General features: G+C 37.5%; 2 protein-coding genes across 3 annotated transcripts in view; one reads left to right on the plus strand and one right to left on the minus strand.

The window, feature by feature from the left end:
- LOC139979727 (centrosomal protein of 135 kDa-like) overlaps window positions 1-10,076 on the minus strand; it is a 36,970-nt gene extending 26,894 nt beyond the window's left edge. Inside the window, exons 1-4 of the mRNA XM_071990786.1 lie at window positions 9,881-10,076; window positions 8,703-8,875; window positions 2,780-3,092; window positions 1,396-1,628 (exon numbers count right to left, since the gene is read on the minus strand). Coding sequence (XP_071846887.1) covers window positions 1,396-1,628; window positions 2,780-3,092; window positions 8,703-8,861 — 705 coding nt within the window. The 5' untranslated portion in view covers window positions 8,862-8,875; window positions 9,881-10,076. The remainder of the gene's footprint in view (window positions 1-1,395; window positions 1,629-2,779; window positions 3,093-8,702; window positions 8,876-9,880) is intronic.
- Window positions 10,077-11,187: 1,111 nt separating this feature from the next.
- LOC139979807 (protein FAM47E-like) lies at window positions 11,188-21,453 on the plus strand. Of its 2 annotated transcripts, none has more exons than XM_071990930.1 (9): window positions 11,188-11,338; window positions 12,513-12,602; window positions 13,391-13,547; window positions 14,238-14,459; window positions 14,816-14,997; window positions 15,492-15,864; window positions 16,666-16,758; window positions 17,373-17,519; window positions 20,375-21,453. In XM_071990930.1, exons 2-9 carry the CDS (start codon window positions 12,532-12,534, stop codon window positions 20,504-20,506), a joined length of 1,377 nt encoding a protein of 458 aa, XP_071847031.1. In that variant the 5' UTR covers window positions 11,188-11,338; window positions 12,513-12,531; the 3' UTR covers window positions 20,507-21,453. The 2 variants fall into 2 exon arrangements, with proteins under 2 accessions (XP_071847031.1, XP_071847032.1); XM_071990931.1 differs by having other exon boundaries at window positions 15,495-15,864.
- The last annotated feature ends 564 nt before the right edge of the window (window positions 21,454-22,017 follow it).

Below are 22,017 nucleotides of genomic sequence, written 5' to 3' on the forward strand. Positions count from 1 at the left end.
AGACCCTCCAGAGAAAATTACAAATGAAGGGGAAATAAATTAAAACAATCAAGAGAAAAGAATAACCGACAAATTTACCTGTTCCATGAATATATTCTGCACTTTTTTACTTAACAAAACAAGGTATATGCCAATCTAGATAATACTGTACAAGCCCTGTTACACAAGTAATCTATATATAAATTAGAATCAAGTCGATAAATTTGTATCTTTCAGGAAAGGCATGCCAAGATACTGCAAAGATATGCATTAGTTTTAAATTAGTAGGAAATTGAATAGGGGTGGTGAAGAGGTAGATTTTAGGATGGAAGGGGAAAGTTCCATCTAGACTTTTCTTTAGCTTTGCGGGGTGAGAAAGAGGAGGAATGCTCATTAATTTTTTGGGGAATGTTTTTTTCTTTAACAAGCCTAGATAATGGTATTGATAACAGTTTTAGAATTTAATTTTAATCTTTTGCACTCCTTGTTACAGAGAAGTTAACAGAGAGAAAAGAAAAACAATATTGAAATGTAATTGACTTGTTCACCCAATAACTTAGAAATATCCACTCTACCATTAGATTAAAGGATTACTTTAGGCAGACTTTAAGTTTTGATATATTAATAATAATAATAATAATAATAATGGACATTTATAATGCGCCGGTATCCGTCAAAAAAGATGCTCATGGCGCAGTGACACAAGCAGTGCTATGGCAAAAATGCAAGCAAAAATGGGCAACAGTGAACAATTATATGTCCATAATCAAAGAAAACAATGACAGAAGATAATGTTTCTGTAGGTATTCAAGTTTTTCACAAGCTATTCACATGCTTTCAAAATATACGCTCATTCTCTGAAATGCTCCTTTAAGGCAAAATTTCTGATTTCTGATGATAATGATGATGCTGTCGGCTCCTCTGTGCAGATCTAAAGTTTAATCTATTGTTTTTGTAAATTCTAATAACTCAACTATAAACATACACTATGTTCCTCTACCCTCAAAATGTACAAAGCTTCCTTGGATGGCAGTGAAAATCACTTATCCTTGACCAATCAGTAACACACTGTGGAAATGTTATTTGAGGCCATAACTGTCTTATGTTTCCCAAGGAGTTTTGTGTTCTATCTGAGGAACTGACTTATTTACCGATCTGTGTGTTTTATTAAGAATTTTGTATTTTGTATCTTCTCCCTTTGTTTAGAGCTCACTAGTGGGGAACTTATACTAACAGACACTTGAAGAGAAACAAACTGAGTTCTGTATTTTCTTGCCATCCTGTACCTCCCCCAGCCCCCCCCCCCCCATCCCCCCTCCAACCCAGCCCACCCCAACCCCCACGGATGTCATCACCAAACTTCCCTAATCACCCAGTTCTTAACATATCTATGCAAGGACACAAACTTATCCTTACCTGTTTTCTAAGGCTTTTTATCGTGCGGACATCCGTCTCATTTTGTTCCTTCATGTCTTTGTTCTCTCCTCTCAGCCTCTCCAGCTGCTTATCGGCCACTGAGACTAAATCAGCAATGTAAGGATCATCTACCTTGTATGTAAATGAAGGGAGCCAAGACTGCTCTGAGTGGGGAATGGTTGCATCTATTTCCATTCTTTGCCTACGAAATGGAATACTCCGTTTCTTACCTCCTGCAGAAATGACGTAAAAACGAATGAAAACATCATTCTGATGATTACTGTATTATGCTCACTAGCATAAACTGGCAACAGCAGAATTTCCAAAACAGTAAAGGAACTTACGACCTTAGTGGAAGTTGAACCAGTCGACTGATGGATATTACATCTACAACATCAGTACTCAACGATTAAGTACTGTATGCACACAGTACATGCACATCCATGCTTGGTATTATAATATCTGTACAATTGGTATGGTAAACGATGGTTGTAAATTTAAACAAATCTGCAAAAAAGGTACTCCATACCAAGTGGAATGACTTTGCACAGTTAGAAGTCAATTTCTATATCTCTGCACACATGGTACTCCATGATTGTAGGTGAACTGGCATATAATATGACTAATGACAGTTCATGGTCCACTCTTGTATTAAAGTACACATCTGTATTTAAGTATACAGTAATACCGACACAATTCGGACTTCATATCAGTAGCTGTTGTACGATATTTTGCACAATTGGTACTTGATTCCCATGGCTATGATTTCTGTACAAATGGTAACTTTTGGTTTTGTAGGTGCATTGGCATTATTTAAACAATGGGTACTTCATTCTCCGTTCAGCTCTAATAATTCTAAAGTAAGCATCTGAGTCTGAGATTTACACCAATATTAAAAGGAGAAACAATCCTAACCATTATCAATGGTCTATTGATGTGCTTCTGATCAACAACTTACCAAAACAGATGAGAATGTTTTTTCCCCGTCTGGAAGACATGGTTTTAATGACACGACTACAGGACTTGAGCAAGTATAAATATGATATCATAGAGCAACTTGTGCTTGAATTGGTACGGTTTTCTTGTATTGCTCATTATTCTCAATAAACATCTTTTTCTAGTCTGCTTAGTCTAAAACACATTTTTAATATCATAATTTGCAATAATAATCAAGGCATGTTTTTCATTAACAAGACGGTTTACTTTCAGCATTGAAATGATAATAAAAACAACACCTCCTAGTGGCAAAATGGTAGCCCCCTGCAAGTTACATGTATCACCCATAACATAAGCATCGAGCTATCATTTACAGTAAAGGTGACCATTTAGTGTTGTTTCTCCATTATTGAGACTTTTAACTTAAATGTCCTTTTCAGTACTGTACCTGGTGTTTGGACAACTGCATGTAAATTCTTTTCCTGAAGTTGAAGGATTTTATCAGCCTTGCTCTTCGAATCCTGCTCTAGCGATCGCACTTTATGAACGTACTGAGAGTTCAGGAAACGCAGATCAGCGTTCTCGTGTTCAATTTTACGGATTCTTGTTTTCAAGTCTTGACTTGTGGACTGAAGCTCTTCCTGTGCTCGTATCAACTGTTGGTGGAGGTCGTTATTCTCTCGCACCAACTTGGCATTTTCCGTTCGATAGGGTTCAACATGCTCTTCCCACCTACTTGATGTTTTCAATGTTTGTGATGCCTATTTGTAATAAAAAGAAAAGGATACAAAGTTACAAACTGTCTTTCTTAACAAATGGCACTACTTCGAAACCTTTTTCCATAACACATTCGTTTTAATTGATTAAAGGATGGTGAAGGGGTGAGGGAATTTCGTCGGACCTTCTTGTAAAACTCTTGGCATGAAACCATCCTAACAATATTACATCCATTATAATAGTTTTATCTCATGTTTGAGAGTAATATACCTGATCCAATATGTGCAATAAATGTTGTGCATAGTTAGTTACAACATCCACAGTACAGCCTTTGTGATTAGTTGGAGAACATAAAGATTAGTCTAACACTATTTCAGAGATATAGCCAGGCAAACATTTGTTGTGTATGTTGATAATGTACAGAATGTCTTGCAGCAGGCTATACTGTACATCTCTAGGACAGGATGATATGACTCAATTTTATAAAGTTATGACACAGAAAATAGGTACTCTAGTTACCACAGAAGCAAAAGATTAAAACGGTTGCTGTATTTTCCTATATATACTGATAGCAGGCAATCTGACGATTACAATTTTCTTTGGAATTCAAGTCTCGATATTGACCACATCTTATAATGCAATTTAAAGTGGAACATTATCATTTAATTTTGAACTTCCATACATCTGGACAAATATTGTAAAATCTAAATTGTAGGTACTGTATCTACATAACACAGATAGTCTGTTTAAAAGAGGGGAAAATCATGTTAAAAGGGGGCTGCCTGTCATTTACTTTACTGATGGAAGTTGTAGGCTAATGGTAAGTTTTTTAATTGAGAAAATTAAATTACTTAAATTGTAATTTTGACCTATAGCTCAATAGGTGAGGCATTGTTCAATTCAGTTCAAGGTCTGTAACAATCTCACAAGACCAAGGTTGGCATATTTTTCCAGCTCTATCATACAGTACCTTTTCCCCTCTTTGTAACATATTGTACTCATTCTACAGTATTGTATTTTACACCACCCTTTAGCAACCACAATATGTCCTGTTGTAACCACCAACCTACCCTAAGAAGCATGGGGCTGTGGTCACTCTTAGGAATGTTTGTATATGACGCATGTTAGTAGAAGTAGTTAAGAACAATGAGTGTGTATAATGAGACACTCTGAATACAGAAGTCAAAGCCATAACAACTCCTCTTCGAATCATCTCTTGTATAATTATCATCAAGAATATTACATGGTGTCAGAAGTGAAAAAGTTATCCTTATTTTAAGAATTTTCTAATTTTGTTACTGGAAATTGCAAATATGGATCAGCTGAGACAACCGGGCGAGTTGAGCCTTCAAGGAAACCTTGCGGAAAACTGGAGGAAATGGAAGCAAATGTTTCTTCTATACATTTCTGCAAGTGGTATAGCCGCTAAAACAGATGAAGTAAAGAGCGCAGCGTTACTTCATATTGCTGGGGAGGATGCAGTTGAGATTTACAACTCATTCCAATGGCAGGAAGCAGGAGATGAAAAGACACTTAATAAAGTAATGGAGAAATTTGAGGAGTACTGTGCGCCCAGGAAGAACATAACGTGGGAACGCCACATATTCAATACTACAAACCAAAAGCAACATGAGACCATCGACCATTATGTGACGGAATTACGTAACAAATCGAAAAGTTGCGAATTTGGAACCTTAGCAGAAGGATTAATTCGTGACAGGATCGTGTGCGGGGTCTGTGATGACCAGATCCGTCGACGTCTTCTCCGTGAAGAGGACCTGACGTTAAAGAAAGCTGTGGACATTTGCCGTGCAAGTGAAGCTACAACGCACCAAATGAAGTCGTTCACAGCGGACACAGAAAAGAACTTGCAAACGGTAAGAACTTTTGCGAATTCTAATACACTAAGAAACAAAAAGTTTCAGAATCAGACACAGTCATGTTTTAAATGTGGCAGGGCGTGGACTCAGAATCATGATTGTCCAGCTAAAGGGCTATCATGTAGAAACTGTGGAAAAGTGAATCATTTTGCAGTAGTTTGTAGAAGCAAGCAAGAAAATGCACCAAAGCAAAAACCAAAAGAAGTCAGAGTAGTCAAATCCCAGGGGAGAGATTCAGATTCTGACCCAGAAATTGATGAGTTTTTTATTGGAATGACAAAGAATGATTCCATCACAAACAAAGAAAAATGGGAAGTGACACTCAAGCTTGAGGATAAGCCAGTGCTATTCACAATTGACACTGGAGCAGAGTGCAATGTCATTAATTATGCCACATACCAACGTGTCACAAAACAACCTCTGACTAAAAGCGGAACAAAACTTGTGGGTTATGGAGGACAAAGATTGAGTCCCCTTGGACACATTAACTTACTTTGCGAGTATAAGGACCGCTACCATGTGCTAGATTTCCAAGTAGTAGATGGTTCACCACAATGTTTGTTAGGGCTGGAGAGCAGTCAAAATTTAGAGCTCATCAAACGTGTCTTCACCACAAAGGAAGAACAAAAGTCAGACATCCTGGATGAATACAAGGATGTTTTCGAAGGATTAGGCGAAATCACAGATGTGACGCATCATATAACAGTAGATCCTAATGTTCCACCAGTCATTCACCCGCCCCGAAAATTGCCCGTAGCTCTTCGGGACAGAGTTCAAAAGGAACTTGAGAGAATGGAAAAGCTTAATGTAATTGAGCGAGTGCATGAGCCAACACAGTGGGTGAATAGTATGGTGACCGTCATTAAACCAAACAAAACCCGCATTTGCATCGACCCCAGAGACTTGAACAAAGCGATCAGCAGGGAACATTTTCCTATGCGCACTATTGAAGAGGTGGTATCGGGAATGCCAAAAGCGAAAGTATTTTCAGTTTTGGACGCAAGCTCAGGTTTCTGGCAGATCAAACTTGACGAAGAAAGTTCCAAGTTCTGCACATTTAATACTCCATTTGGACGATTTAAATTTAATAGGCTGCCGTTTGGAATTTGTTCAGCTCCGGAAGTTTTCCAAGATGTTATGAGCCAGGTGTATGAAAGTATTGAAGGAGTTGAAATCGTAGCAGACGACATTCTAATCTGGGGAGAGACGGTAGCAGAGCATGACCAGCGGTTACGTAATGTTTTGGAGAGAAGCCGACTTAGAAAAGTCAAACTGAACAAAAGTAAATGTCAGATAAGAAAATCTGAAATTACCTATCTAGGTCATGTGTTAAGTGAGAGTGGGCTCAAGGTTGACCCAGAGAAGGTCAGAGCTGTCACAGAAATGAAGTCCCCAGAAGATAAGGAAGGGTTACAAAGGTTTATGGGTGTAATTACCTATTTAGCAAAATTTATCCCAAATTTGTCTACAGAGAGTGCACCCTTAAGGGCACTTCTTGAGAAAGGTGTGCACTGGGAATGGGGAGATGCTCAACAAAAGAGTTTTCAAAGGCTTAAAGAAAAGATTACGCAGGCCCCTGTTCTAAAATTGTTTGATGTCACAAAAGAAGTAACCCTATCAGTAGATTCTAGTAGCCTCGGTGTCGGAGCAGTAATTCTACAAGAAGGGTCCCCAGTAGCGTATGCTTCTAAATCATTGACTAAGAGTCAGCAAAATTACGCCCAAATCGAAAAAGAAATGCTGGCCATTGTGTTTGGTTGTGAGCGTTTTCATGAGTACCTGTATGGTCAGAAATCAATTCATGTTGAAACAGATCACAAACCATTAGAACCAATTTTTAAGAAACCCTTGTATCAAACTCCACATCGACTTCAGCAAATGTTAATGAAAGTACAGAAATACCCCCTGAGTGTACAATACCGACCAGGGGCAGAGTTATTTATTGCTGACACATTGTCTAGAGCAAGTTTAAAACAAGAAGCAGACAATTTGGGTGAAAAGGAATTTGAGGTGGCTCGACTTGAAATGCTGCCAATTTCTAAAACCAAAATGAGTGAAATTTTGCATGCTACAAGTGGTGATGAAGCCTTGGGAGAGCTGATTGAGCTAACCAGGCAAGGATGGCCTAGTTCAAGGACAGACGTCCCTATAGGTGCAAAACCGTACTGGAATTATAAACATGAAATCACTGTAAGTGATGGTCTATTGTTTAGAGGGGACAAGTTAATTATTCCAACTACACTAAGACCCAGTATTTTAAGTCAAGTCCACAATGCTCACCTTGGTGTTGAAAAATGTAAACGAAGAGCAAGGGACATTATGTTTTGGCCTCAAATGAGTGCTGAAATTGAAGATTTAATTTCAAAGTGTTCCATCTGTAACACACACAGGAGGCAGAATCAAAAAGAACCTCTACATTCTCATGAGATTCCTCAAAGACCTTGGCAGAAGCTGGGTGCTGATCTCTTTGAGTGGAATAGAAATAACTATTTGATTTTAATTGATTATTTCTCTGGGTACTTTGAAATTTCACATTTACCTAGTACTAAGAGTGAAACTGTTATAGTACATTGTAAATCACAATTTGCACGCCATGGTATTCCAGATGTCCTTATCACAGATAATGGACCCCAATTCAAAAGTTGGCAATTTGACAGTTTTTCGAAACTTTATAAATTTCATCATATTACGTCTAGTCCATACCATCCTCAGTCTAATGGCATGGCAGAGAAAGGGGTGCAGATTGCAAAGGCTTTGCTAATGAAGGCAAAGGAGAGTGGACAAGATCCATACCTAGCTTTATTAGACTACAGGAATACACCAAGAGATAATATTCTCGGATCACCTGTACAACGACTTTTTGGACGAAGGACAAATACCCTACTTCCAACGACTGAGCATTTACTCAAGCCGAAAATACTGAAGCCAGAGACAGTACACAAAAGACTGGTAGAGAAGCGACAAACACAAAAAACATATTACGACCGACAGACAAAGAAATTACCAGAACTGCAACCAGGAGATAATATTCGCCTACAGACTGACAAAGGTTGGAAACCAGCCACTATTGTATCTAAGGCTGAGCAGCCCAGATCATACTATGTAGAGACAGCTGAAGGTGTACAGTATAGACGCAACCGCAAACATTTACTTAAAACTGGTGAAACATTTAGTTATGACAGATATGACGACAATGACATAGTTAATTCTGACAATGAACAAACCTCTTCAGAGGACCAAACCACGAACACTGATTTTCGAAGAAGTATTAGAGCAAAGACAAAACCACGTTGGCACAGTGACTATGAAATGTGACCAAAGGAATTTAATTATTTTGATAGTGAAGCGGAAGTCATTTGGTAACTTAGAACCAGTAGTCGAATCTTTGCTAGAGATTGAGTTTACAGTTATGCAGTGTTAGGTCATTGTCATTCAAGTATATTTCTGGATAAGTAAATTGTTTCTCATCCACATCCTTAAATTTATTTTAACTGAAAAAAGGGAGATGTAACATATTGTACTCATTCTACAGTATTGTATTTTACACCACCCTTTAGCAACCACAATATGTCCTGTTGTAACCACCAACCTACCCTAAGAAGCATGGGGCTGTGGTCACTCTTAGGAATGTTTGTATATGACGCATGTTAGTAGAAGTAGTTAAGAACAATGAGTGTGTATAATGAGACACTCTGAATACAGAAGTCAAAGCCATAACAACTCCTCTTCGAATCATCTCTTGTATAATTATCATCAAGAATATTACACTCTTACCTTCAGTTTTGACTCTTTCAAACTCTCTGTGGTGTGAATAAGATCATTGAATAGCTTCTCTACCAGAGGAAGTGATTCTATTCCCAAGGGCTGTTTGTAACCAAGCTGGTCAAGCCTCTTACGGAGGGAGACAAACTTTGCTTCTGCCATTCCACTCATGATTGATGATATCTCTGAAAATGTTTAGGGTGAAAACAATGCTCAATTACATAAAGTACTGTAGGGCCTACATAATAATATTTTTGTGCACTACAATGTGTATCAACTTTGTCAGTTAGGGCCTACATTCATTGAAAAATAGGCCAATTGGGAAGTAACAGTTGTTCGTTATAAATACCACCAACCGAATCATCTTGTGCTTTTCAAACATTACATCTTCCTCACAGGCTCACAAATGTTAGCAAGAAACAGAGCTTGGAAGGATTGTCATTCATTTTTAATTGTATGTTATTAGGCCGTAGCTATTCTTACGACTAGTCGTAACAATTATTTATAAACTATTCTTACGACAAAGGCGAATTCAAGCGCAGTAAAGTAAATAAAGCAACTGCGCATGTAGTAGGGGTAACCCTTACCCTAACTTTAACCCTAAATCCCAATCCTAACCCTAACACTAACCCTAACCGAAAATTATTGTTACTCCTGGTCGTAAAAATATTACTCCTGTCATAAAAATATCAACTGCGCATGCGTAATCGGAAATTATTCTTACGAACAGTCGTAAGAATAGCCACTTTGATGTTATTAATCACATAAAGACCAGACCAGAAAAGTACTTACTTATTCTACTTCCATTTGATATAAGTTATAGTGTACTCTTTGTTTGCTGTATTTGCTACTGTTAAATTTTTATTACTAATTTAATTTGTAATAATACCCACGGAATTTAGAAAAAAACTACACTAAACCTAGCCTAAATATAGTTAACACAAATTAGAGCAGCTAGACCATAGCCTAAGTATCAAGAATGTAATTTTTAGAATTTCAACTTATAGTAGGCTAAATAAACAGTTCTTCCCAGCAACAAAGAAAAACTAATCAAATTTCTAACTGAGTCCTAGTATGAGTATGTTATCCTTAGATTACCCTAGGCTAATGTCTCAAACATTGCTTCACACCAATATAGTCCATTCATTTCGCAAAACTAGGCCTTGCATAGAATTAAGTATTTGATATACCGTTTCTTCGAAATTCGTAGTATCATATCATAATTCGTTTTATGTTTAGAGTCCTTATTTTCTTTTTATTTCATATGCAAATGTCATATGAACATAAAAATAATTCTCGAATGCAGTACGTGCATTAAGCCCCTCTAAAAAGAGGATTTTATACGCGATTGGACCGCTGACCATTGTCCGGACCCCGCCATTATATTTGAACAATTATACGGAAGCGTTGAAACTTCGAAGGCCTCTCTGACCTATAGATATTGTAACCATGGAGTAACTAACTATGCACGACGTTTATTACAAATCTGGGATCAGCTTATCGTTCAACCCTCAAAACGAGCAGGCAACAAGAGATAATATTATTTGAATGGATGGATGTAATATTGTTGGGATCATACCGCTGCGGAGAATGCTTCGAATCAGACGGACGTTTACGCGTACGGATTACGCAATCGAGACGATGTATCACTGAATCAGGAATGTAGCCTATACTCATTCATTAATATAAGCGTAGTCAGAGTACGGTCCGCCAGTTTTTGAGATTTTAGATCTAGAAACTATAGTGTAGAGGTCTCTGATACTGTGACTACTTGTATGCATACCTGAGTGCATAGGCGTAGGAGCCCAATTTGATTTTTGGGGGGGGGGGGCGGGGGGGGGGTGGCTGTAACGACTTGCCCGAAAAATATAACCAAAATTGTTCCCTTTCCAGGAGCTCACTACTATTATGTGATAGGGACATAGCATACAGCCTCATGAAAGTTACTGTTAATATATTCGGTTGCACACAGACCTCCTTCCTGTTAAGTTGTGTATTTGTCTTTTGTTTTGAAGTTAAGAGTTTCAGTTACAGCTAACCTGCTCCGCCCAACCTGCAACTCCATTCTATAATAAGACCGTTCATCTGGTTGTGATACATGTCAAAAAATGCATTAAATCCAATTTCAATTCAAATTAGCAACCCGCGTCGTAATAAAATGATAGCAACCAACCAGAACTAAGACTGATCCTTACTTATACATGGCATAATGATAAGTTAAACCTAACAACAAAATAACCTGCAAAACTCAACCATAGTTTAAAATAAAGTGGATGATCTTTAAAGCCATTAATGCGCATATAAATTACCAAAAGAAGCCTGTAAGTCTATCAATAAAGAAGTGCGATATACGCTTCCGTACTTTTCAATAGATCAGAGTTCATTTGTTTTTATTTGGCGCCATCACTTTTCAGACAGAGTTTAGTTGCCATGACAGCACATATGTACATGTTTGTGTACGACCCATAGAAATTTCTGTGGTACGACGCGACATGCATGGTTCTTTTAATCTATTTACTCAGTTCATATCTTAGAGCTGTGTCCTTTTTAGTAATACCGTACGTTAGGACGTGAACTCCGGCCATACTGAATACTGTAGCCTAAACTGTTTAAATGTGATCAACTGAAACAAATAAAACCCGGTTACGGTAAGAAACTCGTTCACTGAATATACAAAAGTATGATATGATGATTAAAGTGTCCGTATTGGACTTACCCTCTTCGGATATGCACTATGAATACGATTGCTATAGCTTAGCCACGGAGAAAAACCTGTTTCGCGAACCTAGGGCTAATGCTATCAAGTAACAGGACTGTATCCTAGAGTACAGGCGGTTCCAACATTGGAGCGACTGTCTACAATTACAAACTAGCGATTAGCACAAACTTGACGTAGGCCTAATAGAGAGTAACCTGAGTGGTACAGTAGAAGTGGAGAGCTATCCCCAATAGCCTAAATGTACAACCTATGTGTAAATGCCATAGTATTCTTAAGTTCTAATAATAATATTGCTAACGTTTAGGGCTAAGTCAGAACCTAGGCTACAGACTGATTACACTATTCTGTTACATAGAAAGATAAGTCGTAGGCTATCAGGACTAGGCAAGTCTAGCAAAAATTGACATAAACAAAACTTTGCTGTGAATCAATGTCATTCAGAGTTTTTGATGCATTTGGTTAGAAATTTAATATATTTTCAGATTTTCTGTGTCATTATGAAAACTACTACTAGGCCTAGGCTAGTATGATATAGGTTGTATTTCTTTCTTACAGTACAATCAGTATATTCGAAAGAGGCTGAGCAATAAATTCATAATTCGCCGAAAATATTTGGTTTTGTAGATTCCATTATATATTTTGTAAAAAAAAAATGGGAGTATATTTATTTTATAGGAAAGTGTAAATGCTATGTTACATCCCCTTCAACCCATTACTTTTATTTAGCAGCTTCTTTTAAATTATATTCTGGAAATTTTATATATATATATATATAATAATAATAATACAATTTATAAAGCACAAAATCCAAAAAGTTCCTAAGCACTTTACAAAGAAAATATGAACAAATAAACACAAATACAAAGACGAAAGAAAATTTATTTAAATAAATAAGTTTTGAGTTAAATTTGAAAGTAGTTAATGAGGGTATGTTGCAAATATCAAAAGGCAAAGTATGCTAAAGAATAGTTGATATGAATCTAAAATTGACATGCTATGGGACACCACTTACTATTCCAATGTACAATGTACCACGTAAAAAATAAACACTTTTATTTATCAATGTTTTGTTGTGATTTTCTATCATTCTCTTTACAAACAAGGTGGTAACCGTTTGCAAAGATGGCAGAATGGAAATATGACCTTGCATTAGTGAACACGTTGACAGACAAGAAAGTCCGCAGCCAGGCATGGTAGGTGATTTATGATTGGTTTACTTCTTGATAAGATTCTAAACATTCACAGCGATCCAACAAAAAGATTACAAAATGGGACAATTTGCAAGGGTATAAAAGAAAATCCATATGTTGCATGGTTAATTTTTCATCTGTGGAAAGAATGTTCTTCTATTTCATTATCATGTTAAGATCATATTAAAAGGAAGATCGTTTTTAAACTGCATGCTTGAGTCAACCACCTACTGTAACATTCCTCCATGGAAGTAACTGGACATGTTTGTATGTTTTATAGGCCTTAAAGGCATGATGTCACCTACTATAATTTTTAGATTTCAACGTGTTTTATATTCATGGTTAAATATGCTTCTCTTACTTTTACTCGATCAGCCTGATTTTCATTAACTGTGTGTTTAAAACAAAATTGCATTTCATGACCACTTTGATGTTGTAATCAATCAAAAGTTCTGTCACAATTCATAAACAATGATGTATCTGTGATGTTAGTGATTACTGACCATTGCTTATTCACATATCATTGAATATTTTTAATTATGATTTAAAATAAAAAATAATACACCAGTCAAAGGAACCTTTCAGTGAAAATGTGTCCCATTGCTACATTAACAAACTACAGTTCTCTTTGCTTTAAAAAAGAAAATGTTTTTGACCAGTGGATTCAGTTATCCTCAACCTTGCTGAATAGGAATGATAGAGTAGAACATTTTATTTTGTAAGTTCCTCCTCATTTCACAGTTTCTCTAATTTATGGATGACAGAAGTGTGTTTAATTATTTTTTCTCCAGGTACAAGGAAAGATTAAAGACAAAATTCTTGAAAAACAGGAAACCTGGTGACCTGGATAAATCTCTTGTTGGAGCTAAATGGCAGTTTGCCCACGATGGACTGGATGATTTCAGAGATGGACTTCCACCAAATGTTGAGGGATCTATAATGGTTAAAGTGAGTAATACAATATGCAGGGCAAAATATTAAAGGATTTGTTCTGATTGTCAACCAGGTGTAAATTCTTGGTTGTCTATCTGAAAAATATAGCGAAATAACGAAGAACAACCAATACGTACATGTGTAGGTTTGGTGAATACAACACCAGCTTAATGCTTCAAGTGGATCATAGGCTTACCACAATATTTGTTAAATTTAAGTATCTTTAAAGTGATGGAGGGAGAAAGCAAGTTATCTTTTGACCTATTTGGGTGTATTTAGTTACATTGCAATGTGAACTTGATGTAAATTTGTCGTCCATCAGACAACCTCCAAAGCTGAATTTGGTTCTCCCAACAGAAATTTGGTCATCTCAGATAACCATTAAAAATTTGCCCTTGTATAGTTTATTTTAAATCAGATGTAAAAGATGTTACTGTATTGGTATTCCTATGTGCAATGTTAACTTTTTATTTGTTATCCAGTAAAGTGTCTTATAGTTAATATGTACTTGTGTAGTAAATTTTGGTTCTGGAAGTACTAAGTACCTTCATTTGGATTAAAAAAAAATAGAGCTAAGAATTTGACTCGTAAACAAATTGTGAAAACATGTATATTTTTTTTAGGTCAAGTTGGTTTTGCTTTATTCTTGTTTTTAGTATTTCCATGCTTCAATTTTTCATTTGTATCTTTTTATACATCAATTAGGGTTGCAAGCAGCTAGAACCAAACCTATATGGCGACAGTTACAATAAATACCCTATGAAGAAATCCCTGAGCAAAGGAAGATTTACTAAAGAAGAGGTAGCATACTCCAAAGTCACCCCCCTTCAACAGCAGAGGCGTGATCATATCAATGAGCTTGAGGCTGGACTCCTACAGCATCCACTAGCCCTCTATCCACATCTTGAAGAAAGCATTCCACCAGATGTAAGCCCCTCTTTTCTTTTGTGTAAATATAAAGTTAATCAAAGATGTTTAGTCTAAAGGAGTTTATTGAAACCAGAAATTGTTTCTGTATTTCCATTTACACAACTATGCTTGGAAAATATGTCTTCTGAGCAGATGGCAGACTAACAGAGATTCTTGGCTCCATGTGTCGAAAAAAAATTAGCAATCAAATCCTGGTGTAACCTTGAAATGCACTATGAATCGCTGGTGATTACAGCTTCCTAGTTGGTACCCATTTTTGGCTTCTTGTAACATATTTGGGTTTGGTGGCAAGAACCTGCTTTTCTAAAAGTCTCTCGCATTCAGTGTAAACTCTATTTTTTGCTCCCGTTCAGGTCTTTGAGGATGTAGTTGATATTCTGGACCCTGAGATGAACATGTACAGTGATGATGAGGAGGATGAGGAAGAGGAGGAAGGTGGCTTTGGGGAACAATTTCTCAACGAATCATCCGTGGTAAATTCATCCTCAGAAAAAGGAAGTAAAGAAGTCAAACCAGAAATGAGAAATTCGACAGAGTAAGAATATTTACAAATATTACCTCTACATCTTTACAATTCCATGAGGAAGAATCTTGATAATTAATTTATATTTTTTTGTGTGTTAAAGCTTGTGGTTTGGCTTTCATTATAACTGCTCATGCCTTAAAATACACATCAGGGGAAACCGTAGTTCATTTTGTAGCAGTGTCACAATGGGCACTTAATTTTTTTTTCTCCAAACAAGCTGTCCATTTTCTGAATCAAAAGGACGAAACTTCATCAGTTAATAATATATAATACATGATTAATTTTGCTGCAAGGGCCAGAAAAATAACGAATGGCTTTGTTAATGTGGAGTTTAAGAAATATATTACAACTATATGAAAACAATTAAAGTATGTAGATAAATGCAGCTCTAGTGTGAATGCATAAACATTTCTCTTATTACTCTTAGTTGCTAAGTACTGCTTGATTTGCCCCAAATGTGGAAAGTGCGATATTTTTATTATGATCTTGTCGATATTTCACAGCAGTCTGTTAAATGAGGGTGAAGTGAAGAATCCTTACCGTTGGTTACCGAAGAAGGAGGAGCAGGTGGTGGATGACAAACGATTAAGACAACGGCGCCCTCAGTCACCCTCGCAGGACGAACACATCAAAAATGTAACAAAGGAGTTTTGCGACTGGGTCTCTGGCCTGGGTGGCGAAAGCAACAACATCGAGGAAGCCACAATACACAGTCTATTCGCCAGCGGCTACGAGACCAAACCGGCTCTGTCCGTGCCAATCCATGTGGTAGAACTGACCAACGTACCGCAAGAGCTGAGGATGTCTGCCACTGTCTCTCACGAGGAACCGCGGGTGCAATCGCTGCAAGATATAGAGCAAACTCAGAAACAGCTGGTGAGTCTCGAATGTCATAAATGTTCATCTGGTGAGGATTTTCTTTTTTCATTTATTTATTTCCAGTATAAATAATATTTATAAACAGGACATCAAAAGTGAGTAGGTAATAAGAAAATATAATTTTTGTTTTTGATTTTTGGAAATGTTAGTGTACAAAAACAAAACAAAAATATCATACCTGCTATCCAAGATATCAGTGCGATCAGTGTGCACCGTTGTGACACACACAGACACACGCACACACACACACAAATAGTAAAATAAGAGGAACAAGAGCTGCCTGCCACTTTAGTATAGCATAAATTGGTAATAGCATTAGAGCTGAAAAGTATTTTGTTGAAGAAGAGAATTTAACTTTTGATACCTTTTCAAACAACATTTTTTTATAAAGTGATATTATTTCATTTCTCTTACCTGTCCTTGTTCTACAACAATCCCCCATCTGAGCTTGCATAGGGAGAGGGGTTGTGAAGGGAATGGGAGGGTCAGGAGTGGGGAGGGGATAGCTCATATCCACCCCAAAAGGAGACTGTTAGAGGGGATTGAGTGGAAGCATGTTGATTCATTCTGGAAGGACCACAGTCTTTGTCACTCTTGTGGAGTATGATACCCCTTGAATTCTTCCCTCCAGCACCCCTCAGACAAATTCAATTTGCTAGAGTTGAGGACTGTAATCATGGTTCCATTCGATTTCCAGCTTAATTTCTTACCTATTTTATCATATGACTGACGGTGTCTGTTGATTGTAGATCTGTTTACAGATTGTACATTTTACACCCATATGTTTTATTGTTTCAGTACAACAAAGGCTACACACCCAGCTGGATAAAATCTAAATATGGGGCTTGGTATTTAGATCCGTCATCCTGGAAACTAAGAAGAGCTGATGAGGTGAGGAGTTATTATTTGCTCTTAACAGTCGAATCCAAAATCTATTCTAAAAGGACCTGGTTGCACCTGTATGATAGCTTACCCCACCATACTGACAGAACAGACAACATACATGAACAGCCCCTGACTTTTATTTCACGGAAACCGGGTATTCATACTGTCAGTACAAGTGCTTTGCAGCAAAAACTTTAAATAGTTGTTTTCTTTATCCTGTATTTGCCTAGGCCCCCTAAGCAACCCCGGCTCCAGAGCTATAGCCACTCTCACCCTCTATTTAGATATGTGATTACTGCGTGTGTTTGCTTATAATAAGTTAACACTTTTAACCTAGTCAATGCAACAGGTGTGTAATTTCTTATCAACAGTTTGATACTTTATTTATGTCCAAAAATCATATGTTTAAACAGTTTGATACTTTATGTCCAATAATCGTGCCCCCTCACCCCCCAAAAAGGACCATGTCAAAGAAAATCTAAAACCTAGAAAATGGCTTGCTTTGCTGTTTGTGATATGTTAATGGCTCCAAAGTTAGTCTTTTTAGTTTATATATATTTTATTTAATCGATTATCAATTTCATTCATCATCGGTCTGCTTTAATCTTTTTCTGTGAAAGCCTTTGGAAGACCCTCAATCTATTAAAGACAAAGAGATGTCCGAGTCGAAGAAAAAGAGTCTGGCCATGGACGAGCAGCTGGCTCCACTTCACGGAGCTAAATCATTCAAAGATTTCGTCGAAAAGAAGGACACTCGAGTCCCAGAAGTAAGTAAAATGAGAGGAAAATTTTGTTAAAATATGTTTACTTCGGATACAATTTTATGTCACAGAATCTCATCTACTAGAACAAAGTAGGTACTGGTGAATACAGCTTATAAGCAAATAATCATGTTGAAGTATATTAAGCTACACTGAAAGTCTATTTGTCTGATTTGTTTCATATAAAAATGAATCATTTCTGCCTTTTTGTCATGTCCTTGGAAGGGTATGGGTGGAGGGGGGGGGGGGGAGCTTAATAGAGTATGTGGCTAATTGGACACAATTTTAGTGTTGGTATTTCTTGGTCTAGAAAAGAATTGAAACTAGTGAATACTGTGAAAGGTTAGGGAATGTAATCCTATTTGCAACTTATGATATGATCTCAGAATTTATTATATCATACATTGACAATGAATTAAATATGCAGGGTCCGTCTTATGGTTTGAAGCACTTTTTTTTAACTGGTATTGATACCACTTGATGTTTTGTCTAAAGGAAAGTACAACTTGTTAACATAAACATAAAACTTCTTTGGAGCCAGAAGATAGTGTAAGTTTAGGGGTTTTCCGTACTGGCGTGCCCTCCCAAAAGTATGATGACTCAGGGGAGAGAAGTTGTAAAGATAACGCAGGAACAAAAGATTAACGGTAAACTTAATTAATTTAATAACAATTAACTGAAGCAAACTAAATATAAAATATAATTTACTTACAACAAGCTCACTTCACACACACACACATATAACTCAAACGTACTCACTCGCTCACAAGTGTTGACCGGTCAACCATCCGTATTCACTCCCTCATTCATAAGCTCTGCCAAACATTTTCAAACACAAGAAAGTTCTCTCACACCACACGCACACACTCACACAAGTTACACGCACGCAACACAATCAGCGCGCCGCGCCCGATACATTTAAAAACCTCCGTACGCAATTAAACAGCGATGCATCGATACAAGCGCACCATAGCCTAACGCTACACTATATACATGTACGCCCACACAAGAATACGCCTATCGTATTAATCGCTCATTTACACTCTTTCCACCTGAAACGCAGACTTCTCCTGAAGTCTAAAACTAATCAATCGTTATAATCGCTCATTTACACTCTCTTTCCACCTAAAACACAGACTAAAAATAGTCACATTCCTCGCTACCTAGAAGGTGGTAGGTACTTATGCCTAGGCTTAGACAGCCAGTTTGACTCAAAGTCCTTCTCTCTCAAACGGAGCTCGAGTCCGTAACATTTGTAGTAATCGAGATCAGCCACTTCTTATCAAACTCCACATAAAAGGACTACTTAGAATAAAAAAAATAAACTAAAAATTTCATAAATAACCACAACACCACATGCATCGTGTATGGGCGCACACATATGAACAGCTTTACAGGTCTATGGCAAATTTGCATCAATGCATCAGAAAATCATCCTAAAATTTGTAATTGTCTTAAAAATTGTCACACATTCGGAATAAACTAATCAATGAGCTAATTAAATCCACCCCAGGTCAAAGACAGCGGTGTCCGTTGTGATTGCATTAGTTCCAAAACGAGGCGTCGGAAATCCTTTATTACTCCTTTCGGATCTTCTTATTTGAGTAGAATTTGTTTTTTTCTCAACCGCATTTTCTTGTGGCTTTTTCTCTTCGATTTTCTTGATTGGCCTCCTCCAAGTATATAGTGGATGCATGACTTTTTCTTTCAGGTTGGGGACGTTTAATTTTCTATCATCATCCGGTTTCATGTCTTCCTGCAAGGTGCACAATTTCAGCTCGTTTCTGTGGATTACTTGTTTCTTTCCTTTTCCATTTTCAGGAAATATCACATATACTGGTATGTCCGGGTTAGGTTGTTTAGCTATGATGTAGACATCTTCCTCCCACTTATCTTGGATTTTGCATCTCCCCCTGACTTTCCTTTTTCCATTTTGTTTAATTCCTTTTAATATGATTTAATAATTTAATACGATATTGAAATAAAATCTTGAATAAAATTCGCTAACAACTTTACTTGTTTACTTTTCTTTTAACTAAAATTACGTACGTGCCTCTGCGAAATCTTTAAAACTAAGCCAGTACTCCAACACTTCTGACACCAATGTAAGTTTAGGGGTTTTCCGTACTGGCGTGCCCTCCCAAAAGTATGATGACTCAGGGGAGAGAAGTTGTAAAGATAACGCAGGAACAAAAGATTAACGGTAAACTTAATTAATTTAATAACAATTAACTGAAGCAAACTAAATATAAAATATAATTTACTTACAACAAGCTCACTTCACACACACACACATATAACTCAAACGTACTCACTCGCTCACAAGTGTTGACCGGTCAACCATCCGTATTCACTCCCTCATTCATAAGCTCTGCCAAACATTTTCAAACACAAGAAAGTTCTCTCACACCACACGCACACACTCACACAAGTTACACGCACGCAACACAATCAGCGCGCCGCGCCCGATACATTTAAAAACCTCCGTACGCAATTAAACAGCGATGCATCGATACAAGCGCACCATAGCCTAACGCTACACTATATACATGTACGCCCACACAAGAATACGCCTATCGTATTAATCGCTCATTTACAATAGGATCCCAGTTTTCAAGCTAGTAGGAGCTTTTTTGAGGTTGTACGATACCGAACAAGGAAATAAATATGGGATAAAAACCCCTCCCCTTTGGCTTTGGGAACAAAACGTAACATTTCTCTGGAGGAAAGCAGAGAGTTGCACAGTTTGGTGTCATGTAGTCTCCTTTATCAAACTGATGACGATTCATATTTCTATCGATATAAAGAGATTATCCATCGACAGCTTCAGTCTCAACCTTTGATGTTTTCTTCTCCCTCAGTTCCTTGAGAGGGTCGCGATGTTCCAAGCTAAAGCAATAGCAGAACAGGAGGCAGCCGCTACGGCAGAGAGCGGACACGTGGCCAGTAACAGCGGAGTTGGTAGTACCAAGGCTTACAGCATAACAAGTTGATTGGCTGGCCCTCCTCTCCTTAGACCATCAAATACCAGTTCGTTTGTCATCTGATACAGTAGATCTTGATGGACGAACTTGTGAAATTTTTTATATTTGCGGAGGAAAGGTTCTCTTTAGAAGGGGTGTGGTATACATGATATCATATTCAAAAGGAGGTGATAAACAAAAAGACCATCGGTAATCGTAATGCTTGAGCAACTCACGAGGAATTCATTCGTGTCGCTAGGTGTGCAAAGATTCATGTGATTATCTGATAAGCTTAAGGATTGCAGATTGCTTATATGGACAGTCATGAAAATAAATTATATGATAGGAACTCAGTTTTGTCTTTGATGTTCTGATATCCTGTGATTTTATTGCTAACAGCTGATTGGTTATCTAGTAACGAGTGAATGATGCATCTTATGATGATGCATGAGATATTTTGTGAGTGAAGGATCATGGACTTTATGCAGTGGACATTGTTCCGAAGGTAGGATATACATTAGTGTCATGAGGGAGGGTAGTAGGATGGAAAAAATATGACAATTTTGTTCAGTGGCGAAGCTAGAGGTATTGGTCAAGGGGGGCGAGAATGGTCTGTGGGGGCACTATCTAAGCGGAGCGCCACCACGGGTTGGTGCGGAGCATACCGGAATTTTTGAGTAAAGATACTCCCTAGATCGCCGGAAATGACCCTTTCCGGGCCTTGCTAATTTGCAGATAAACGAAGAATAAATAGATGTCATCGCCAAAAACTGTGACAAATGTCAATATGTAGATGAGAGCGCAATAAAAAAGTCAATAATCGCGAATAAGTAAAAAGTGGTAAAAAGCTGAAAAGGGCGCCAGCAGTCCATTTGAGTCTGTCAGGGGGGGCATCCGCCCCCCCCCTGACTGTATGGACGCTCCGCCACTGATTTTGTTGATGAAACAGAGTTTCCATGTAAGGAGTTGATAAGAGATATGTTGCTGAATTTAAAGAAGTTTACCCAAGGAAAGGATTAGAAAGTATTTGAAATCCTCATCAATGATTAAATTACTTTAGAATTTCCCAGTCTTATTTCTGTTCAGAATTTTTCCTGATATGAAAGTAGACCTAATATTTAAAATATTGAAATTCTCTTTACACCTATTCCTTGCCTCTTTCTGGGTTGTAGGAACAGACTGAGGCACCTGGCATAGTGATCCAACTGTGGTGTGGGGTCTTGAAACAAGTCGTTTATTCAACACCTCGTAAGAAACTATCATTTAGTGAGGGGGGGGGGGGGGATGGGGACATCAAGCATTTGATGTTCTAGGAGGTGTTATTTCAGCACTGATAATGTGCATGCTGCTTTTGTCAAGATGCGGTTAAAAAAATGTTGGCTTAATTATACACCTTCTTGATATAATGTATAGGATTTATTTGATATGCAAGATTTTGCTTTGCAACTTCCAGGAACTTTCTAGAGGATTGTTTGGAATTTCTCATGTGTGTAAGTGAGGTGTAGGGGCAGGTGGAACGGTTGGGGGGCAGGGGGAATGGA

This window comes from Apostichopus japonicus, chromosome 14, assembly GCF_037975245.1.
Source record: "Apostichopus japonicus isolate 1M-3 chromosome 14, ASM3797524v1, whole genome shotgun sequence".
Classification (NCBI taxonomy): Eukaryota; Metazoa; Echinodermata; class Holothuroidea; order Aspidochirotida; family Stichopodidae; genus Apostichopus; species Apostichopus japonicus.